Source organism: Vespa velutina, chromosome 25 (genome assembly GCF_912470025.1).
Source record: "Vespa velutina chromosome 25, iVesVel2.1, whole genome shotgun sequence".
NCBI lineage: Eukaryota > Metazoa > Arthropoda > Insecta > Hymenoptera > Vespidae > Vespa > Vespa velutina.
In genome coordinates this window covers 470,772-492,701 of record NC_062212.1, presented here as the reverse complement: position 1 = coordinate 492,701, position 21,930 = coordinate 470,772, and the positions used below count along the sequence as shown (strand labels likewise).

The following is a 21,930-nucleotide window of genomic DNA, read 5'->3' as shown; positions in this document are numbered from 1 at the left end:
TAACTACCATAAGGAGAATCAAATTGTATAGCGATAGTTTAGCACGTTATGGTAAATCTCCGTATTTGTATCCCATGTATGGCCTCGGTGAACTACCTCAAGGTTTCGCACGACTTAGCGCCATTTATGGTGGTACGTACATGTTGGATAAACCTATCGATGAAATCGTCATGAAGGACGGTAAGGTATGTAATATAAAATTTTTATAATGATAATGATGTGATAATAATTTTTTTTTTTTTTTAATTATCTAACTTATAAAATTTCTTTCAATTTTTTTTTTTTTTTTTTTTTAGGTCGCCGGTGTACGTTCTGGAGACGAAGTAGCTCAATGTAAACAAGTATTTTGTGATCCTACCTATGTACCTGAACGTGTGAAGAAAGTTGGTCAAGTAATAAGATGTATCTGCCTTTTGGATCATCCGATACCAAGTACGGGTGATGGTCTTTCAACCCAGATTATTATTCCGCAGAAACAGGTGAGCTAAAAGAAAAAAAGAAAAGTTGTAATTTTTCTAACGTTAACCCCACCTCCCAACCCCCCCCCCATGTTATTTATCGAATAATTAATTTTTCATTTTTTTCTCTCTCTCTCTCTTGTTTCCATATCTCAGGTTAATCGTAATTCTGATATTTATGTATCCCTGGTATCGCATACTCATCAAGTAGCTGCCAAAGGATGGTTCATAGCTATGGTTTCAACAACGGTTGAAACAAAATATCCCGAACAGGAGATACAACCTGGATTAGATTTACTTGGGCCAATAAGACAAAAATTTATTTCTATATCGGATTATATGGAACCTACCGACGACGGCTGCGATAGTCAAATTTTCATTTCAAGGAGTTACGACGCGACGACGCATTTTGAGACAACATGCTTGGACGTACTTGATATTTTCAAACGTGCGACAGGCGAGGAATTTGATTTCAACAAAGTTAAACAGGAACTAGGTGACGAGGATCAGTAACCGTAATGTTATTGTGCGTTGTGTGATTTGTCCATTAATCGAAGAAAAGAAAAGGAAAAAAAAAAAAAAAAAAAAAAATTAAACTATCAAAGTCTAAGTAATCTAATCGGACATTTAACTACCGACTGTGTCGGTCCATCGGGGTTTCTTTATTGCAGATACATATTGAGCATGTAATACTGTAATAAGACAGAGCCCTTTATTTTCATTTTTTCAATTGTCTCTTTGACAGAGAACAAATTTTTTTTTTTTTTCTTTTTTCTTTTTTTTGTCAATTTTTCTTACTTTTTTTGGGGGGTGAGGGAGGGGGGCTTCAATTTTTCTTCTGTCCTCTTAATCTAAAACGTCATTAAAAACTAATAATTTCCCTTTTCCCTTCTCCCTCATTCACACGCCCATTATCTTTGATTACTTTGATCTATAAAAAAAAAAAAAAAAAAAAAAAAAAAAAACAAACAAACAAACAGACAAACAAACAAACAAACAAATACTTTTTGATTGATATAAGAGACACATCGAGAATATCTTTTTCAATATCTTCTTCGATCTTTGATATACAATTAATATGTGTTATATTTGAGGATAACACCTGCCATGCGCAAACAGTAGCAGCAAAATATTATTGTTAGTATTATAAACGCATAAAGTTTTTAAAATGGCATAGCAAAAGTTTTATGGATTTACTACAGATATATATATATATATATATAAAAAAAATATATATATATATGGTACGCCGTATTTTAATTACTGAAATAAATAAAAACGAACGGGAGGTAAACGAACGAGAACAAAAAAAAAATAGATAAGAAAAAAAATAATAGTTATTGTTGCGCAGTGTCACGATAAAAAGACGAAATATATACATACATATATATATATATATGTAATATATATATATATATTTATATGTATATATATATATATTAAGAGTAAAGAATGAGAGGTACAATATAGCGATTAATATGAAAGAAATGTACTCTATAGTACAGAAATATAAATAGCACGTTTCAGTTTAGCTTTAGAGAATATATTATTCCTATTGATATAGATAATAATAATTCTTGCAGTTGGAAGTAAGTGAGCTAAACGTAAATTATAATGACATCGAAAAGAAAATGATTAAGGTATAAGGAATGTCTACGAGATAACTTTATAAAAATGGAATAGAGAACAGAGCGTTCAAGTGTGTTTTATCATGGATATAATATATATACATATATATATATACATATATATATATATATATATGTAAAGATGAAATTGGATCGTTGAAATATTGTTATTTTATGTGAGCTTGCGAATGTGAATATTCCTTTACGTATCCTTGAATGTATATCAGAAATATCTATCATTACTTGATAAGGTATGCTAAAAAAGAAAATGAAAAAAAAAATGAAAAAAGAAAAAAAAAAGAAATAGATAGAAAATGCATATGTTCGTACATCTGTTTGCTGCTACTGAGAGCATGTGTGTGTGTGTTGTGTTGTGCGAGAATGGAATGAATGTTCGATCATTTCTTTCTCTCTCTCTCTCTCTCTCTCTCTCTCTTTCTCTCTCTCTTTCACTTTTCTTTCTTTTTTTTTTTTTCTATATTTGCTTGCACTTATTGCTTGAAATCACCAAACACACTCGCTATTTCTTACTATGTACAAAGAGATTTTATGAATTGTGCATACACATTTGATGAATAAGTGAATTATTATTATTATTATTATTATTATTATTATTATTATTATTATTATTATTATTATTATTATATATATATATTTTTTTTTTTATTTCTCTCTTCAAGATGGTATTGGCAATGTAAACTGTAATACGAAAGTCCTATGGAATAAATATATTGATTTAATATCAGTTTATTTTATTCTATTATTTATTCATTCATTCATTCATTCATTCATTCTATTAGTATCGCATTGCTCTAAAATATAGAGCTTATTATCTCTACATCCAACTGTGATTAATCCATTTGCTAAAACTGGCGATGAAAAAATTTCACCATCAAGTTTTATACTAGTTAATACATCTCCTTGGGAAAGTTTACAGACATATAATGTACCATCTGTACAAGCAATACATATATTACCATCTTCGCACCAAGGAGTGGCATAAATTGGTGAGAGTACATTCTTAATATATTTTAAAATTGGTCCTGCCTTTTCTATCGTTGGATTTAATTCCAAATAATATATACACTTTCCTAAAGATCCTATAATAATATTTTCACAATTTTTTATTGGATCATATTGATTTATTGGATAGGCAAATATATTGCCATTTATTTGATATGTCCATAACTGTTAAAAGAAATATATTCATTTTAATGGATTATAAAGATTGATCAAACTTTTTTTGGAAATAAAAAAAAAACGAAAAAAAAGAAAAAAGAATATTGAACACCTTCAAATATCATTTTCACCTTTGTATCGGCTTGTATATCGAAACAGATTAATGTACCTCCTACGGTAGAAAAAATTACATATCCATTATTAAGGATAATAGGGGATACAAATATTGGATTCATTAATTTATGCCTCCAAAAAATATTTCCCTTTGATTGATTTATTCCTATGCAAGAACCATCCAAAGTTCCAAATAATACTGATTCTGTTTGCGAATGTAAACATCCGCTTGCTGAAATACTTCCATCGCTGCCTTTCACGCTCCAAATTTTTGCTCCATTCTATATTTATTAATATTTATGATTTTAATTTAATTTAGCTAATGATAAATATATATATATACATATATATATACATTATAGTACATACTTCAGTAGAAAGGCAGTAGACATTATTATCATAAGATCCAATGAATAACTTATCTTTTGATTCAGACAATATAGCTGTACATTTTATTATATCTTTTGTTTGATATTTCCAAATAATATCGCCTGTCTTTAAATGAAAACAATAAATATGACCATCGTAACATCCTAAAAATTGTATCAATTAGAAAAATGAGAATTGATAGTAATGTTTGTTTAAAAAAAAAAAAAAAAAAAAAAAAAAAAAAGAACACTTACCAACAATACCTTTAAAATTATCTAAAACTACAACAGAAGATTCAATTCTATTTGGAAGTTGAATTTTATATACAACGCTATTATCATCAGGTTTAAGTTCAACGGTGCATATTATACCCGAATGAGAACCAACCGTGACAAATGTTTCTTTGCTAAACAAATATAAAGAAAAAAAAATGTTTATCATCTTCTTATATAAATAAAACCTATTATAATTATACTCACTTATAACGAAATATAGTTGGTGATGCATCAACACATTTAAGTAAATCAAATGTATTTTTAATACGAATATTAGATATTGTTTTTTTATCAGACTTTAATGTTCGTTCATTAAATGATAAATGTGTGTACGTTCTTCCTTTACATCTTTGCCATAAACATATATTCTCTTCATTTATTTTATACGTGTCATTTGAAAATATTTTATCCATAGTTACATACGTATGTATAGGCGTGTAATTTGTTGAAACGTCAATTTCATTACGTTTATTAAACGATAAAATATTTCTAAGATATGTTAGACATTCCTCGAATGTAGCATCTTTAAGTAACATCCCAATTAAATTTGGAAATTGTGCATTTAAAAGTTCACATATCTCCGTTGAAATTTGTAGTGCCATAATAGAAGTTCCGCCTAATTTTATAAATCCATCAGTTTTAAAATTCAAATAATTATTCCATACGCTTTCAAAATTCTCTTCGATTGTATCACGACGATTACTCGATATAATAATCCTATCTCCGGTACATATTTTCTCTAAGAATTTAATAGAAATCTTTCCATTCTCTGTAAGTTCAATATTTTTGATAAAGTGAATTTTATCAGGTTTATAAATGTCAGGTAATTTTTCTAAATGCGATATTACATCTTTTTTTAATTCACATATAGCAATTCCATTTGTTATGGCATGTATACACAAATGTAATTTATGTCTCATTGGATCCCACCAAGAATAACAATTGCGTACAAAATTTAATTTCTTAATAGTTTCATTCAGTCTTAATAAATTTAATTTGTTTCCATATCGTTTTATTATATCATTTTGTCTTCCTTTATAAAACATTCGTCCATTATTATCGATCTGAAATAATTTATAATTATAAAATGTTGTTAAATATAATTATTCCGTATGGAAAAAAAAGAAAAAAAAAAAAAACAATAATAATAACTTACATGTACAATGTCACCAGTATTACGAAATACAGGTCTTTTTATATTTTGCAAAACTTCATTATCAATGAGACATAATCTACTATTGCTTCCTGGATTTAAAATAAATATAAATTTTATACAAAATAAAGATAATATAATTAAAGTTATATATAAAATTACAAAATTGTTACCAATGTAAAGATGACCATCTCCATTTGACACTATACTATTATCTTCATTTCTAACTTGAAATATAGTTTCGGATAAGATCGTACCGAGATAAGATGATTCTATTTCTTCATCTGTCCACATAATCTTATTAATACTAGCCCAACATGATACCTCGGTTATACCGTATATATTAAAAAATTGAGTTCTATTATCAAAGTGTTTAATTGCAATAAGTAGATCTATCTTGGGAAATGGTTCACCCCCTAAAAGTATAATTCTCAATGGACTATCTTTTCCAAGAATTGTATTGGAAAGACGTTCGGTTGACCATCTATGAAGAAATAGCGATGGAGTGCTTTGTAATATGGTTACATCATTGTAAAATATTATATCCAAAAGTCTAGAATATAATATCATAAATATTACAGATTAGAAGGTTTAATGTGTATTTGTTTTTTTTTTTTTTTCTTTTTTTTTTTGATTATTACCTATCAACATCATTTTTAATCCTTTTTGATATCATGCACATTGTACTAGCTGAATGAAAAGTTAAAAATATTTCTATTATACTAGGATCAAATGTAAAATTTGTCAATTGTACAATTTTGTCAGACTTTGTGATAGATAGAATTAATTTTAAATCTATTATGTTGGGTACTATACAGGAATGAAACACTTTACAAATTTTTTCTTCCCCAGTTGATCCTGATGTTGCAATGGCATAAGCATAACCACTTTCAATATTTTTTATATATTGTTCCTGAGCTAGTTTCATTTTTAAAAGATACAAATGTACACCGTGTAACTCGAATTTGCAAATAATTTCTGTATTATCTATGGGATGCCATAGAAAAATATATTTTATATACAAGGTAGATAAAAATTTGTTATATACTGTAACGTCTGAAGGTAAATTAACAAAGCCAAAACCTTTAGTAATTATTCTAGAAAAGAAAAATTTGTAAATTAATATTATTTTTTATTTACTTATTTTTTTTTTCTTTTTTGATATAATATAATTAAAAATAATTTCTCACCCTAGTATTAATGCAGGTATACAATATTCTGGAACATCAATGCCAATACCAATAAATTCAAAATTTTCTATAAACTTTAACATAGAGACAATTTTATTCCTTGCTTCATTAAGTTCCGAATATTTAATCGTATGAATTTTATTTAAATCATGATATTCTATTGCTATATTATTCAAATAATTCCAATCAATTATGTCAATTAATGATTTTAATTTGTCATTTACATTATGACATAACTTTTGCCTTTTATTTATTTCTGTTAAAAATAATTTCACAGACGTTACTTATATATTAAATTAAACATAAAATTTCTATTATTATTACCCATGATTTATATAACATATCACAGTGATATATTAAATCTTTAAGATAAAATATTTGCCATTTAAAATATCACTCTCCAATTCACATTTATAAAATAGGTTATGTTGATCTAAGCCAGAGCCACGTAGCGGTAGAAAGTTGAATTAATATATATATATATATATAGAAAATTTATCGATCATGCATATTTATTTGTATTATTACCAAAAAGCTTTTTTTTATATATATACATATATATAATTAAATTCTTAATTTAGCTTACTTATCATTAAATGATAATTATGCATGAAGAGACGACGATTTAATTTCCTAAAGAAATTAAATGGATTTATTAATTGGATAAGCGTTAAACAAGAAGAAGAAGATAAAATATTGTTAAGTCTTATCCTTTAATTTTGTCAACTAATGTATACACAATATTCTTTTTTTTTTTTTTTTTAATTTAAGTTGTAATGCCACAGAGAGAGAGAGAGAGAGAGAGAGAGAGAGAGAGAAATAGAGAGAGATTGAGAGATATATTAATATATTACCTAAAATTATGCAAATATATTCTAACTATATTTTCACAAAATAAATCTTGAGGAGCTTAGATTTAAGGTGATGTTAAACTTATGTTACTAAGAGACAAAAAAAAAAAAAGAAAGAATACTCTATGGAAAGAGAGAACTCTATGGTGTACAGCGTATAGAAATTTCATTAATATTTGCTATTTAATATGGACAAATAAATCATATCAAGTTTATCATATATTATCTAAGCATTTGGATGGAACCATTGTTTCCTATCGATTATTGTGTGTACTTGATACCAAAATATTTTATTAGAAGGTAACAGGATTAGAAAAAAGAAACAAAAAAGAAAAAAAAAAGAAAAGAAATGAGTTTGAGGAAAGGAAAAAAAAAACAAAAAATTTTAATTAAAAATTGAAAAACACTAAAATTAAATATTTAAAAATATGATATCCTTTGGCTTATTTCTCCTCGCACCATTCATTTTCCTTGCGAACCTGTTCTTCCTCCGATGCCGTAAAATCGTTCTTTATGTTGAAAGTCTTACGAATTTCTTCTGGGGTTTTGCCTTTAATCATATTGGCAACAGTCTTGCATGTTACATCTAACAATCCTTTAATATCAAGATAGTTAGCTGCCAAAATTAATTCAAAAAGAGTACCCTGATCAACCTAAAAAAAAGAAAGAAAGAAAGAAAGAAAGAAAAGAAGACAGCATACAAATTAATATACATGGAACATTTTATAAATGATCTAATTCTATAGCTTTGATTGATCATAATATTTCTTTAAGATTTAATAAAAAGAAGCATCATAATAATTACTTTTAAGAAGTCAGCATCCCATGAGCTAATATCATCTGTACGTTTCTCTTTATTTTCATCATCCTCTGGTGGAGGTGGATCATCTTTATGATAAGTTGCCCATTGTAATACTTTCCTTAGAATAACAGAATTAACATTGGGCAAAGGTACAACTTCTTCTTCGTCCTCGTCCATACCTAAATCCTCCAACATTGTTTTAATGGTTACTGAACATTTTGCAATATCTACGTCCACTTCGAATACCTCGCCATCAGAACTTTGTAATTTAATGTTCGGCATCTATAATAAAATTCAATTTCTATTTTTGATATGTCTAATAAAATTAATATCTAAGAAAGTTTATTATTTTATCCCTTGTGGAAGGGAAAATAAATTTTTGCATAAAAATTTAATATTATCTATAATCTTAGATCTAATGTATGCATATAAAACGTACATCAAAGTAATTGGAAAAAAAAAAATAATATAAGTTATACTTCAAATTATCAACACTGATAATATATATATATATATATATATACATATATGTATATGTATATGTATGTATGTGTGTATATATATATATATATCACACTAAAGTCCACTAATTACAAGAAGTAATATTATATCTATTATTTCATTTTAATTATTTTTGTTTTTAATTAATTGAATAATAAATGCGTAATTGTTAATCACATGAATAGAGTTACAATTCTAACACAGCATATTCAATCCAAACGACATTTTCTTTAACTACTTCGTTACAAGATAATAGGTAATGAAAATAAATCAAATACGATAGTTATTTTATCATTTGATAGATGAATGATATTAGAATAATCAATAAAATTACCTTTGATTCTTTAAATGTCCGTCGAAGAATGAAATAAATATAATAACTTGTAACACTTTGATAAAAGACACTTGTCCGTCTGTAATTTCCGTGTTTCTCTTTCTTCTAACTTCTGTCTTCTATCACTTTCTTTCTCTCTCTCTCTCTCTCTCTCTCTTTCTCTCTCTCTCTTCCACTTCTCCTTTCTCACTCCTCTTCTCACTGTTACTATTGGTTATGTATAAGATGCTTCTCATTCGCTGAAACCGAATGTCGTGTTGTTACGATCGATACTCTTCTCTCATTGGTCTGTTTTCACCTATGATTATAATAATCAAATCCTAGTCCAAGGAAATATCTCTATTAAAAATTGCAACTTAACAAAAACGTAACAAATATCCAACGTGTTTCTATTTCTGCCAGTCCATTACAATTGACCGCCATAATGGAGATGTAAGATCACGTGACCCATGACGTAATCGTCCATTAAGCAACCTATTGGTCAATCATAAAATACATATATCAAATCCAATATAATAAATAAATTTTTATTTCTTACCCAACATTAATTAATACAAGAAATATGATTTATCGTATCGTAAATAAATCCAATAATAATATTTTTTTTTCTTTTTCTTTTTTTAAATCAAATAACGCGACGATATTTCTTACCAAAATGTATTCTATTAAAATTTAAAATCGACCGCCATTATTACGTAAGCCCACGTTAACGTCATCCTATTGGTCAATTAATCAAATAAATCAAATATATATATATATATATATATCGAATAAAATCTATTCGTAAGTTTCATAGAAAATTTAAATAATACAAACGATTATTATTTATCGAATTTATTCGATAGAAATAAATTTTCGTTCGAATCAAATATATATTTATTTGTTACCTAAAATAATATTAAAATATGCTTATTATAATATCGTAATGTATTTTAAAATTGACCGGCATTACGAGACATTGGTCACGTGACCATCAGGGCATCCTTTAACGAACGTAGCTGATTGGTCGATCTGTAGTAATCATGCGCGCGAAGGTTTCCCTCACTACCTAACATTATCCCTCAGAAAAGAGAGACACATCGCTCTCTTTACTTGGTTTCTCGTATCACGGTGGCTGTGAGTACCGTGAAGGACATTAAAGTGTTAAGACGTACACGATCGAAGAAGATACAAAGAGAGGAAAAAAAGAAAAATTAAAAGAGATACAGATTTAGAGAGAGATAGATAGAGAGAGAGAGAGAGAGAGAGAGAGAGAAACTACGCAATTCTTTTTATCGTAACAAAGTTATCTATTATTAATTTTTTTTTTTTTTTTCATTACGTGAACACGTTTTATTAATATACGCAAGAGATATTAATACATAGATAAAAACGGTAAAGGATTAGATTATATTATGTCAAGACTGTGTCGACTTTGTCGTTAAGAACGTATTTTGATTGGTTATCTATTTTCTTCGATAGGAAACTATAAAAAAAAAAAAAAAAAAAAAAAAAAGAAAAGAAAAAAAGTCAATTTTCTTATCTCGAATTATTTATCTACAACAAATATTGTCACGAACGTGTACGACGTTAATTAGGAATTTAGAGAAACAAAAAGATGATTTCATAAAGAGCTGATAAAAAAAAGGAAAGAAATAGAAGATCGACGTATAATCCGAGTAATTAAAAAGAAAAACAAAATAATACATATATATATATATATATACACAAATTATATATAAAACAATATTCTTTCATTTTTTTTTTTTTCTTTTTTTTTCCTCCTAACAAGATTTTCGTATTATCCGAAGTTTGCGGACTATGGACGATTACAAAATCATTCCTGTCGGTAACAGTGTACCTTAATTAATATATTTTACAAATATATATATTTATATGTAAACACACACACATATATATATATATCACAATTACATCACCGACATTACATATATAAGAGAAAGAGAGAAGAGAATGTTCTTCTTCGATCGTTGTGTTGCCTAAAAAAAAAGAAAAAAAAAAAAAAACAAACAAAAAAAAAAAAAAAAAAAAAAAAAGAGAAAAAAAAAGAAAAGAAAAAAGAGAAGAAGAAAAAGAGGAGAAAAAAAAAACAAAAGCAGAACTTCGTGACTCGTTTAATATTTTTTCTAAAGAAGATAAACAACAACAACAACAACAACGACCGACAAAAAAAAAAGGAAGAAAGAGAGGAACCATTTTTTGAAGGTATACGAAAAAAAGTGGGACATCCACCCACCCATACACACACACACACACACACACGACACGCACACATATACATACATGCATACATACACGCACACAGACATATATATATATATATATGTATATATATGTCCACGTTCTTTGATCTCTAATCATCGATTTGCCTTTTGAGACTTCAGAAATACTAGATATTTCGAAAGATGGAGTTCAAGTTCAACGTCAATAAACTTCTACCAAGGAAAATTAACAAGGTTACTCATATTCTCATACCGGAAGATTTTAAAGGAGATCGTCGTGAACTAAAGTAAGGATTATTATTATTATTATTATTATTATTATTATTATTATTATTATTATTATTATATATTTATATTTTTTTTGTTTGTTTGGTTTCATTTATTTTGTAACATATATAAGAGGACATTTACACTTGCGTTATTAATCGGTCATGTTACATGAACCCTAATACGCTGGCGCGAAATAGATTGAGTAGATGAGAAAGGCTTCGCCCAATTATTATCGATGCGTAATTTATATATATATATACATATATATATATATATATATATGTACGTAAGAGATATTATTACATTGTGTGGATAGTGATTAACGTGAGATTTCAATACAAAAAAAAAAATTTCTTATATAATCAATACGATTTCTTGGAAAATATAGATCAATATAATCTTTACGATCTTTCAACAGTTTTATTTTGAGACGTATCAATTAACTGATATATCGATTACATCGATAATGATCGATTATGATATCGACGATTATTATTATTATTATTATGAGATATAGAAAATGTGTTTGGATAATGAAACCTAATTATATTTTCTTGATTTCGTTATTGATAAATATACAATGAAATATATCTATGTATGCATATATATATATATATGTATATATATATATATGTGTTTTATGTTTGTTATGCGTGGCTGTATATATATGTGTATGTATATTTTGTGTGTGATTTATGTTTTTTTTTACGCGCGCGCGCCCGTGTGTATGTGTATGTTATTTTTATGTGTGGTTGCATATAATTTTAATTTGAAGGAGAGAAAAAAGAAAGAAAGGAAAGAAAAAAGAAAGGAGAGAAAAAAATATTAAAACGTTGGAAGAAATTCTTATGCAGTGACTCGCGAACGTTCACGGAAGTCTATGACGAAATGGTAGAGTGCTTTCTCACTGCTTCCCCTCCTCTTATTTGCTCCGTTATTATGTGGAAAACTATCTCTCTCTCTCTCTCTCTTTCCTTCTCTTCCTCTCTCTTGGTCTCTCTCTCTCTCTCTCTCTCTCTCTTTCTCTCTCTGTCTCTCACAGATTCATCTTTCCTTTTTGCACTTTATTCATACTAGAATGTAGTAACGTAAGGAATTTAATACATTCTACGTTTATTCATATTTGATAGAAATAATAAAACATAAATGCTTCATTAATTTATTATTATTATTATTATTATTATTATTATTATTATTATTATTATTATTATTATTATTATTATTATTATTATTATTGTTGTTGTTGTTGTTGTTGTTGTTGTTGTTGTTGTTGTTGTTGTTGTTGTTGTTGTTGTTATTGTTGTTTTCTTTAAAAAGATAATTTCACTTCGCAGGAATTAATTAATTTTGAAATTTGACAATTAAAATCGAATATATTTATAAAAGCTTGGGTATATGCATTTATCGTTTATACAATTATTTAAAGATTGAATAATTTTTTATATTAATTATTAAATATAGTATAATATTATTATTATATTTGTGATGAAATTTTGATATTATTCGTCATTGAAACGATTCCAAATAAAGTATAATATTTTAATGAAATTTACGATGAAGGAAATGCCTATAGTTCGTTTAATCGAATAATCTTTAATATTAAATTGTCGTATATAAAAAAATAGAAAATAAAAAAAGAAAAATAATAATTAAGAAAATATTCTCAAACGATATTTATTTATTTAATATCGTTTATTTAAGTTAAATTAAAAAAGTAAATTTATATACATATATGTACACATATACATACGTCTTTCTTTTTTTTTTTTTTTTTTTTTTGAAAGAACGAAGTATAGAGTGATACGAAATATTCGTATAGAATTTTACTTCGCTCCAAAAAAAAAAAAATAAAAAAGAAAAAAAAAGGGGATGAAAATCTCATTATAAAATTTACCAGCCAATAGAAATATCATAGAACTTGCTAACTTTTTTATGATATCTATAAACGTATTTTTAGATACATGTATATAGACGAATTGATCGAATAACTAAATATCTATTACCATTTGTGACACATATAACAGCTATAAGAAAAAATATTTAACGTTGTTTATCTATCGTTTATCCTTAAACTATTACAGATTGATGTTAAGGCCATAACTTATAGACAATGATTACAAACTTGTCATAGCAATAAATATATAACATATACTATAATCTAATTAATAAGAAATTTCAAACGTAAATCTAATCCACAATGATATATATATATATATATATATGTAAACATATATGTCATATTAGCTATTACAAGATTAGTTGAAAGTTGTAATACAACGAGCATACCAACGTGTATTATGTAACAATGCGTTCGTGATGTAATAATTTTCTATTATGCATCACGTGTAACATCGAATTAATTTGATTTAATTTTTTTTTTCACATCCACACACATATCATTTTTGTGAAATAGTCATTGGTATTTATAACTTGACTATTTCACAAAAAAAAAAAAAAAAGAAAAATAATAATAATATAAAATAATAATTAATCTTTTTTTTTGTTTTTGATAACGTTACAGCGAATGTCAACGGCAATTAAGTAAAATTTTGGACGACATGGGAGAAGCTTCTGCTAAGGCTCAAGGATTGAGTAAATCAATAACAAGTGCTGTTAAACTTCGTGACACAGATCACATTGTTTATCTTTTCGTAGACAACGAAGCGAACAAGTAATTTTTTATTCAAAAATTTTTATCTTCTTATCTTTCATTATTTGTTTTATATATTATATCATTTAATTTTCAATTTATATAATACTATCGTAAAAATTTTATAAAATTTTTCTATATATATATATATATATATTAATGATAATAATAATAATAATTTAGGAAACAATATTCAGCATACAATATGGACGAATAATAGGAGTTATATATTTTCTAGCAGAAAGACTTTCAAAGTATATAGCAATATATATATATATATATATAGCTAGCTAGTGGATCGATAACGAAGCTGGGTTTTACTGCAGGAGTCTTTCAGGCCGTTTTTTTCTTTTTTCTTTTCTATTACTTTCTTTCTTTTCTCTTAAAAAAAAAAAAAAAAAAAAAAAAAAAAAAAAATAGGTGGAACGAAGAGTAAAAGATATTACGTTCATTTTAAGAATACTCTCTGACTTCAATTTATCTACTTCAATTTATTATATTAATGTTCGTCGTTGCTCATTTTTTAATTTCTTTTTTTTTCTTTTTTTTTTCTTTTTTTTTTTTTTTTTTTGCCCAGTAATAATCTCACACAGTCATAGAAATAAATTCGAGAGATAATGAAAGGATCTCGAGATAAAGTTCTTTTTTTTTTTTCTTCTTTTTTTTAATTTACTTTTTTTTTTAATTCCTTTTTATTTTATTATCATTTTTAAGGCTTTGAAGAGAATTAGGTCACTACTTAAACAATAATATAAACATTATCTCACAGTAATGTTAATCAGTTGGAATATTTTTTGCTGACCAATCTTATATTTTTATCTCTTTTTTTTTTTTTTTTTTTTTTTTTTTTATTTTATTTTATTTTATCTCTTAAAGTAATCATACCTATAATCATTAAATGCAAGAGCGTGTAAACGTTCGAATCATCGATTTCTTTCTTCCTTTTTCTCATTTTCTTTTTTCTTTTCATCTTCTTTTCTTTTTCTTTTTCTTTTTTTTTTTTAGCAACCTGGGAAGCGTGGTAGGGTTGCTGAAAACTGGATCAAAGAATTTGTTCATGTTCGATGAAACGGGAGCGAATTATCAGTTGAGACCACGGTGTATCTTGGATTTTTATATTCATGAATCCCGACAGCGTATGGGACTTGGAAATATTCTTTATCAGTACATGCTGTCCGTAAGTTGTTAATCGATAAGTTCAAAAATTAATTTTAGGAAGAACAAAAAAAAATTGTACATAAATATATATATATATATATATATATATATACATATATATATGTTTTTTTAAACAACAGTTATAAAATATTCGTATAGAATTTTATTTTGCTCGAAAAAAGAAAAATGGAAAGGGGAAAAAAAAGAAGAAGAATCGATTAAAAAATTTGTAAATAGATAAATACATTCTTAAGTTAACATTTCATTAATAAAAATAATAATCATTACGATTCAATAATATATGAAATTTTGTTAATTGTAATTCTTAATCTTTTTTTCACATTTAGATTTATAACACTTTATAAATTTGTCTTTCGTATTATAAAGAAAAAAGAAAAAGAAGAAGAGAAAAAAAAATAAATAAATAAATAAAAGAAAAAGAAGTAACGTAAAAGAATGATCTAATAACGTGAACAAGAAAAATGATTAGTAAACGTAAAACATTAAGTGGGTGTTACGATTCGAAGGTAGAGTCGAAAGAAGGTGATTGAACTCGTGCATGCCCGTTTATTTCGACACGGTTCGTTGATTTCTATCTAATCCATGGTGCATGGGCAACGTTTCTACCTGTGCTCTCTTTTATTAGATAAATCTTGACGTTAAAGTGAAATAGATAGAGAAAAAGAGATCAACAAACTTTCTACATATTCGAATCATTTTATATTTCACGGTCAATTATTATAATTATTAATACGTACAATTAAAAAACAAATAATCATATGTGTATATATATATATATATTTTTTTTTTCTAACATTTCTAAACGTTAATAATAAATTCGAAAATTATGGACAATTTCTCTTTTTGGTTTTTCTAAAAAAAAGATAAAAAAAACAAAAAAAAAAACAAAAAAAACATTCTTTTCTCTAGGAAGAAAATATTAGGCCAGTGAAATTGGCGATTGACCGACCTTCGGAGAAATTTCTTGCCTTTCTACAAAAACATTATGGATTGACGAAAATCATTACGCAGAATAATAAATTCGTTGTGTTCCAAGGATTTTTCGATGACGGTAAGTTTCTTTTTTTACATTTTCTTTTCTCTTATTGTTTAATCAATAATAGTCAATTAATAAGGCTTACCAATAAGACTTATCAACTGGGCGTGTTTACTGGTATACATAAAATCAATAAAATAAGAGCTAGATAGAAATTGGCCCTGGTAAAAGATAATAATAATAGTAATAATAATAATAATAATAATAATAATAATAATAATAATAATAATAACAATAATAATAATAATAATAATAAAAAGTGTAAATCTAAAATACAATAGAAAAATAAATAAATAAATAAAAGGAATTATATTATTTACATAATAATAATGATAAATTAATCGACGATACTTAAATGGGACAAAGTTAGTATATGAAAATTATTATGTATATTATACATATTATGTATATATATATATATATATATATATATATATATATATATATATATATATATATATACATATATACCATTGTGTAAAATATTGAAAAAGAGAGAGAGAACCATACAAAGTCCTGTCTGGTAATCTCAATAACGTCGTAAAAGTACAAGGCTATAGTCGAGTCATCGTCGATCCCACTTCATTTTAAAGGTACGAAAAAGGTACATGTCAAGGTCAGTCAGTCTGATATATATATATATATATATATATATATATATATATATATATATATATATATATATATATATAAATAGGTCAGATACTTGGCAATAATATTGCATTGAAAAAGGAAAAAAAAAAAACAAAAAAGAAGAAAAAAAAAAGAAAGAAGTTGAAAGTAACAGTCAATACCATTTGATAATTAATTTAAAGAAGCTTATAGCTCTTTCTAAGAAACCGATTTCAATTGACATATAAATCTAAGTCAATCCTTGACTTAGATTTACATGTCAATTACAAATATACCAACTTATTTACTATTCACAAAATAATAGATTTATGAAAGTATTCTTTAAACTACTGTATAATTTCTATTGCATTATGTAGACTATCTATTTCTAATGTCAATACTTAGAATATCATTTCTAAATTGTAACTTTTTTTTTTTCTGTTTAGAAATTCAAGATGTCAGAGCTAATAGATACAGTTTACCACCAAGACATTCTTTTGATATCGGCACACCACCAAATAATAATGCAGCAAAAAGTAATAGGTAGGTGCGTTTTAAATGATGCGTGTGCTTGTGTGTGTGTGTGTGTGTATGTGTGCGTGTATATGATTAATTAATTAAATAAAATAATTATTAATAGATATTTATAAAGAAAAAAAAAAAATTATTTTTTTAGTACGAATGGTATACCGTATGTTTCTACAGTTACTCGTAGTTCTTACGGTAGATACGCTGCTGGACGACCGCCATGTTCAATGGCAAACGTGAGTATATTTATAATCAATATTAATATTAAATTATAATACTTGTAATTGTTAGATTATTTAATTTTTTAATCGAATTTACAAAACCATATCTCATTATTATCTATAATTTATATTTAATTATATAAGATCTATTTGAGAATGACAATTGATTTCTTTTCTTTCTTCTTTTTTTTTTTTTTTTTTTTTTTTTATAGATAATCCATAATACCGCGATGCTTGGTCAATCAATTGAACGTACAGGGTGAGTAAAATCGGAGTAAAAGTGTATCAACGATTGAAATTTATTGTGCGTTCTCCTAAAGCATTTGTACAAACTATTTAGTTAAACAATTTATATTTGTTTTTTTTTTTTTTTTTTTTTTTTTTTTTTTTTTTTTTTTTTTCTTTTTCTCTTTTCGTACATCAAAGAGAATCAGGACTCTTAGCCAAAAGTTGATTATTCACATTTCTATTTTAAAAAGAAGTAACAAACTTCGTTTCAGAATTGTTAAATGAAATGATTGTTATTGTCAAAAAAAAAAAAAAAAAATTATATATATATATATCTTTTTTTTGGGGGGGATACATCTTAAATTATAGTTCAAAGAAAAAAAAAAGTCTTTTTTCGATTTTATCTAGATCATTATTTATGTATTAATTCATGACAATTTTGTGAGATTAATGCATAAAACATATATATATATGTTTTTTATTTTTTTTTTTTTTTCTTCTTTTTTTTTCCCCTGAGTATTACTAAATAACAAAGGCATAAACTTTGTGAATTTTGTTTAGAATATAGTCATTGATTATTACAAAATGTTAACATATATATTTATTTAAATAATTTATTCTTGATGAATTAATTATTAACGTTCAAAGGTGATAGAGGAAATAATAAATATATTTATGTAGTAGAAGTTATTTCGTAAATAATATGAAAAACAAACATTGTCGTTCAAATGCATTGTTTGTTAATACTCGCACTTAAAAAATACTTCAAACACTTTAATTGTGTATGTCTTTTTACACATGCATATAGTATATAATTAGTTAATTGTGATATTTATATTTTAATATTTAAAATCACTTGCACCGATCTCATTCAAATTTTTTTTCTGTTTTTTTTTTTTGTTATATTATTACTATTATTATTATTATTTTCACGCTTCGCATAATTTTATGCTTATTATCGTTTAGCAAAATATCTTATGGATCAGTACTCTGAATGTGCAATCTTTATATATAAAAAAAAAAAAAAAAAAAAAAATTTCTGACAAAATTTCTGGCTATTTGTAAAATATTCTTCGTTGCATTATTAATAACAATTCTTGATTATAATGTATTAATATTTAAGAAAAGAATTGGTGGTATATATATATATATATATATCTCTATTAAAATTTATCCAATGAATAATAATTTTTATTTAAAAACTATGCTACGTTTACATTATCATTAGATAATTTTCTAAAGCCTTCAGAGAAGGTGGTTGAAGCTTTGTTTGCAATTTTATTTTTTATGTAACTTTTTTGTCCCCTTTAATATATGTGTGTTCTTGAATTTTTTATGTCAAATAAAATAAATCAGAAATCACTGAAATGTTATATTGTATGTCGAAACAATATTTGCATGATGTTCCTTATTTATATTTAATAATTTTTCCGCGTCTTCACGGAGAGATTAATATTTCAGCGAGGACATTATCTCTTCTCCTATTACAACAAAACTGGAACGACCACGATCTTTAAGCTTGTATTCGGAGGAAGATCAAAAGCAACATACAAATGAATTACCAATTATATCAACGACAGTTGTTCCTAATAATGAAGCAACATCATTCGCTCCTGTTATAATAGAAACTGAAAAAACTGTTAAACCATCCCCTTCGTGCAGCCAAGAAGTAACTGGAAACAATCAGCACGGTCATCTTGATCTTAAATTTTATCATTCACCGTTGTGGTAAAGAAAGAAAAAAAAAAAAGAGGAACGTTTATAAATGACATTTATCAGAAACAAGATAGAAATAAAGAATTTGATGCTACGGTAATAATTCCCGTTCAAATGCTTCTTAATACGTATTATGTTAAAAAAAAAAAAAAAAAAAAAAAAGCATTGCGTTTTTATGACAAAACTTTTTCTCGCGTGATTTTTCCTTTTAATTGTTTATTTATATTTTTATCTCTTTATGATCATTACTTTTTTTTTTCAAGATTCTTATACACACACATACACACACATATGCTTTTAAATATACTTAATTAGTTTAGTACTTAATTTTTATTGTAATAATTGCATATACAGTATTAATATCATATTAGTTTAATACTCTATCAATACAGAGTACAATAATAGATGCATCAAAAAATTGATACTAAATTGTAGAATTTATAAGAATAGTGGCAGACTAGTTTTTAACAAATGATAAAAATTAAACCTATTAAATCAGGACTAGGATTTAATTATATAAATTCTATACTGACACCGAGATAAATATCTAGTCATAATATATAGGGTATATAATTTACAGTCTCATATTATGAAATATTTTTATTACTTTTTGTCCACGTATGTAGATAATGAATTAAATAAAAAAGAAAAAGAAAAAAAAAAAGAAAGAAATTCGTTATGGTAGAGAATAATTTGACAAAACTAAAGAATCATATAATTTCCTTAAGAAGAACACTTGTCAATCATAAAAAAAACACATATATATATATCGAATTGTAACAGAGAATTTGTAAAAAAAAAAAAAAAAAAAAAAAAGAAAGAAGAAACGAAAAAAGAAATGGTTCATTAGAAAAGCATAACAAATAGAATATTTAAAGGTCAATTAATTCATACGTCATCTATTTTTTCGTTTGTAATCCAAGTAACTAAATTTATACATGTATCTTGACTTAAATACATGTAACCAATAATCATTCCTTCAAGAATGCCTAAAATTATTCCAATACCCACGTCCAATATATTATGTCGTCTCATTAAAAGTCTAGACAAACATACGCAAGTACACCAGGCTAATAATGATGGTACAAAAATGATAGGCAATGGCCATAAATACAAAAAATAATAGACAATGAATGTACAACGTGAGGCATGGCCAGATGGAAAAGAATATTTATCAGGACCTATTGCAAATGGATCATCGTTAACTGCTGGACGTCTTCTTCTTGTTAATGCTTTCAATATTGCAATTAATAATAAGTCAATTAAAAAGCCTGAAAAGATTTCCATAATATATATATTAGATTATATCAATGATATATCTAAAGGAAAATTTATTCAAATTTAATTGAAACATATTTAATGCTGTATCATTCTTCATTCTGAAAGTTTGTTTTTGTTTCTTTTTTATCATTTATTCATATAGAAATATTTATTACTTACCAATAAAAAGATTGACTTGTAATTGATAAAGTGATGTAAGATGAAAAATCCATATTGAAGCTAATGTCAAAGCAATCCAAGGTATTCCATGGCATGATATCTTTGAAAAATGAAATTATTAATTCTTAACCTCTTCAAATTGATCTATGTAATAAACAGATGAGGTGTTACATTTAAATATATTTATTATAAAATACCTCTAATGCTTTGTAATGTGTTTGAAGCTGCCTCACTGGTAGATATTTTTCCAATGAATTAACAAAAACCTTTGTTAAATAAACATCGACATCCAAAATCTTCTTCAAAAATGATGGAACTTGTCGTTTTTCTTCCTTTGAAAGAAAATAGAAAAAAAGTGATATGTAATATCTATGATTGAAAATATAAAAACATTATTTATTTTAAAAGTAATACCTGATCCATAACCGATGAATAAATTTTCGATTGATCACGACCTTAAAAATTTAGTCGCTACTTTGGATTATATATATTTTAATATTAATTATTAACTAAAGTAAATATCTTTACCATTACTTCAATAGTAGTGAGTTTGACTTAAGCTTACGGTTAATTTAGAAATTTGCAAACGAAAAAAACGCCCACAGCGCTGGTGGCGCTGGTAGCTAGCGGTGGAATTTGAAAACGTGAATTCAAAAACTTATTACATTAATTAATGTAGTATCGCTTGCTAACAAGAAGTAGTTCGATCAGAAAGAACTAAAGAGTCATAAAGAAGCAATCGAAGTGAACGGATCGTGACAATTGTTTAAGTTATAAAATCTCATAAATAGTTGCTTTTACTTCGCGAGAAATAATTATATTACTGTCAAAATGTGTTTCAATATATTCGTTGCATGCTGCATTTACTTATGGAAGCACGATAAAAATAAAGTCCAGATTCAAATCATTCAAGAAAGGTATGTGAAATTATTAAACATTAAATATTCTAATTGTTTTTTAATATTTCATGATAT

The 21,930-nt window shown here is 25.8% G+C and overlaps 5 protein-coding genes and 1 long non-coding RNA gene across 15 annotated transcripts in view; 3 read left to right on the top strand and 3 right to left on the bottom strand.

The window, feature by feature from the left end:
* The window catches only part of LOC124957284 (rab GDP dissociation inhibitor beta), a 5,926-nt gene extending 3,095 nt beyond the window's left edge, over positions 1-2,831 (top strand). The window contains exons 3-5 of the mRNA XM_047514188.1: positions 1-185; positions 297-479; positions 615-2,831. The exon at positions 1-185 is cut by the window's left edge and continues 29 nt beyond it. Of these exons, the coding sequence (XP_047370144.1) occupies positions 1-185; positions 297-479; positions 615-971 (725 nt within the window). The 3' untranslated portion in view covers positions 972-2,831. The remainder of the gene's footprint in view (positions 186-296; positions 480-614) is intronic.
* LOC124957283 (beta-alanine-activating enzyme) lies at positions 1,243-6,910 on the bottom strand. Of its 6 annotated transcripts, none has more exons than XM_047514182.1 (10): positions 6,691-6,910; positions 6,367-6,622; positions 5,818-6,273; positions 5,350-5,729; positions 5,180-5,268; positions 4,228-5,087; positions 4,003-4,154; positions 3,749-3,912; positions 3,397-3,660; positions 1,243-3,274 (listed from the first exon to the last, which is right to left on the bottom strand). In XM_047514182.1, exons 1-10 carry the CDS (start codon positions 6,692-6,694, stop codon positions 2,867-2,869), a joined length of 3,033 nt encoding a protein of 1,010 aa, XP_047370138.1. In that variant the 5' UTR covers positions 6,695-6,910; the 3' UTR covers positions 1,243-2,866. The 6 variants fall into 6 exon arrangements, with proteins under 6 accessions (XP_047370138.1, XP_047370139.1, XP_047370137.1 ...); XM_047514183.1 differs by having other exon boundaries at positions 5,180-5,729; positions 5,818-6,163; positions 6,260-6,273; XM_047514184.1 differs by having other exon boundaries at positions 3,132-3,274; positions 3,397-3,437; positions 3,529-3,660; positions 5,180-5,729.
* A 456-nt stretch (positions 6,911-7,366) lies between these two features.
* Positions 7,367-9,026, bottom strand: LOC124957285 (S-phase kinase-associated protein 1). Its single transcript, XM_047514189.1, has 3 exons — positions 8,855-9,026; positions 8,023-8,301; positions 7,367-7,870 (listed from the first exon to the last, which is right to left on the bottom strand). Exons 2-3 carry the CDS (start codon positions 8,299-8,301, stop codon positions 7,661-7,663), a joined length of 489 nt encoding a protein of 162 aa, XP_047370145.1. The 5' UTR covers positions 8,855-9,026; the 3' UTR covers positions 7,367-7,660.
* A 786-nt stretch (positions 9,027-9,812) lies between these two features.
* LOC124957296 lies at positions 9,813-10,892 on the top strand. The gene is made up of 2 exons (XR_007103485.1): positions 9,813-10,512; positions 10,626-10,892. It is a non-coding gene; the product is annotated as an uncharacterized LOC124957296 (long non-coding RNA).
* Positions 10,893-10,973: 81 nt separating this feature from the next.
* On the top strand, positions 10,974-20,499 carry LOC124957294 (alpha-tubulin N-acetyltransferase-like). 3 transcript variants are annotated; one of them, XM_047514216.1, is made up of 9 exons: positions 10,974-11,059; positions 11,232-11,363; positions 13,868-14,017; positions 15,002-15,173; positions 16,085-16,226; positions 17,270-17,366; positions 17,500-17,587; positions 17,785-17,831; positions 19,262-20,499. In XM_047514216.1, the coding sequence occupies exons 2-9, from the start codon at positions 11,260-11,262 to the stop codon at positions 19,530-19,532; spliced, it is 1,071 nt and encodes a 356-aa protein (XP_047370172.1). In that variant the 5' UTR covers positions 10,974-11,059; positions 11,232-11,259; the 3' UTR covers positions 19,533-20,499. The 3 variants fall into 3 exon arrangements, with proteins under 3 accessions (XP_047370172.1, XP_047370174.1, XP_047370175.1); XM_047514218.1 differs by having other exon boundaries at positions 10,983-11,059; positions 11,239-11,363; XM_047514219.1 differs by lacking the exons at positions 10,974-11,059; positions 11,232-11,363 and having other exon boundaries at positions 13,884-14,017; positions 14,873-15,173.
* Positions 17,753-21,579, bottom strand: LOC124957295 (polyisoprenoid diphosphate/phosphate phosphohydrolase PLPP6). Of its 3 annotated transcripts, XM_047514221.1 has the most exons (5): positions 21,485-21,579; positions 21,371-21,411; positions 21,154-21,288; positions 20,957-21,056; positions 17,753-20,787 (listed from the first exon to the last, which is right to left on the bottom strand). In XM_047514221.1, the coding sequence occupies exons 2-5, from the start codon at positions 21,377-21,379 to the stop codon at positions 20,405-20,407; spliced, it is 627 nt and encodes a 208-aa protein (XP_047370177.1). In that variant the 5' UTR covers positions 21,380-21,411; positions 21,485-21,579; the 3' UTR covers positions 17,753-20,404. The 3 variants fall into 3 exon arrangements, with proteins under 3 accessions (XP_047370177.1, XP_047370178.1, XP_047370176.1); XM_047514222.1 differs by having other exon boundaries at positions 17,753-20,748; positions 21,371-21,544; XM_047514220.1 differs by having other exon boundaries at positions 21,371-21,536.
* Between the last annotated feature and the right edge of the window lie 351 nt (positions 21,580-21,930).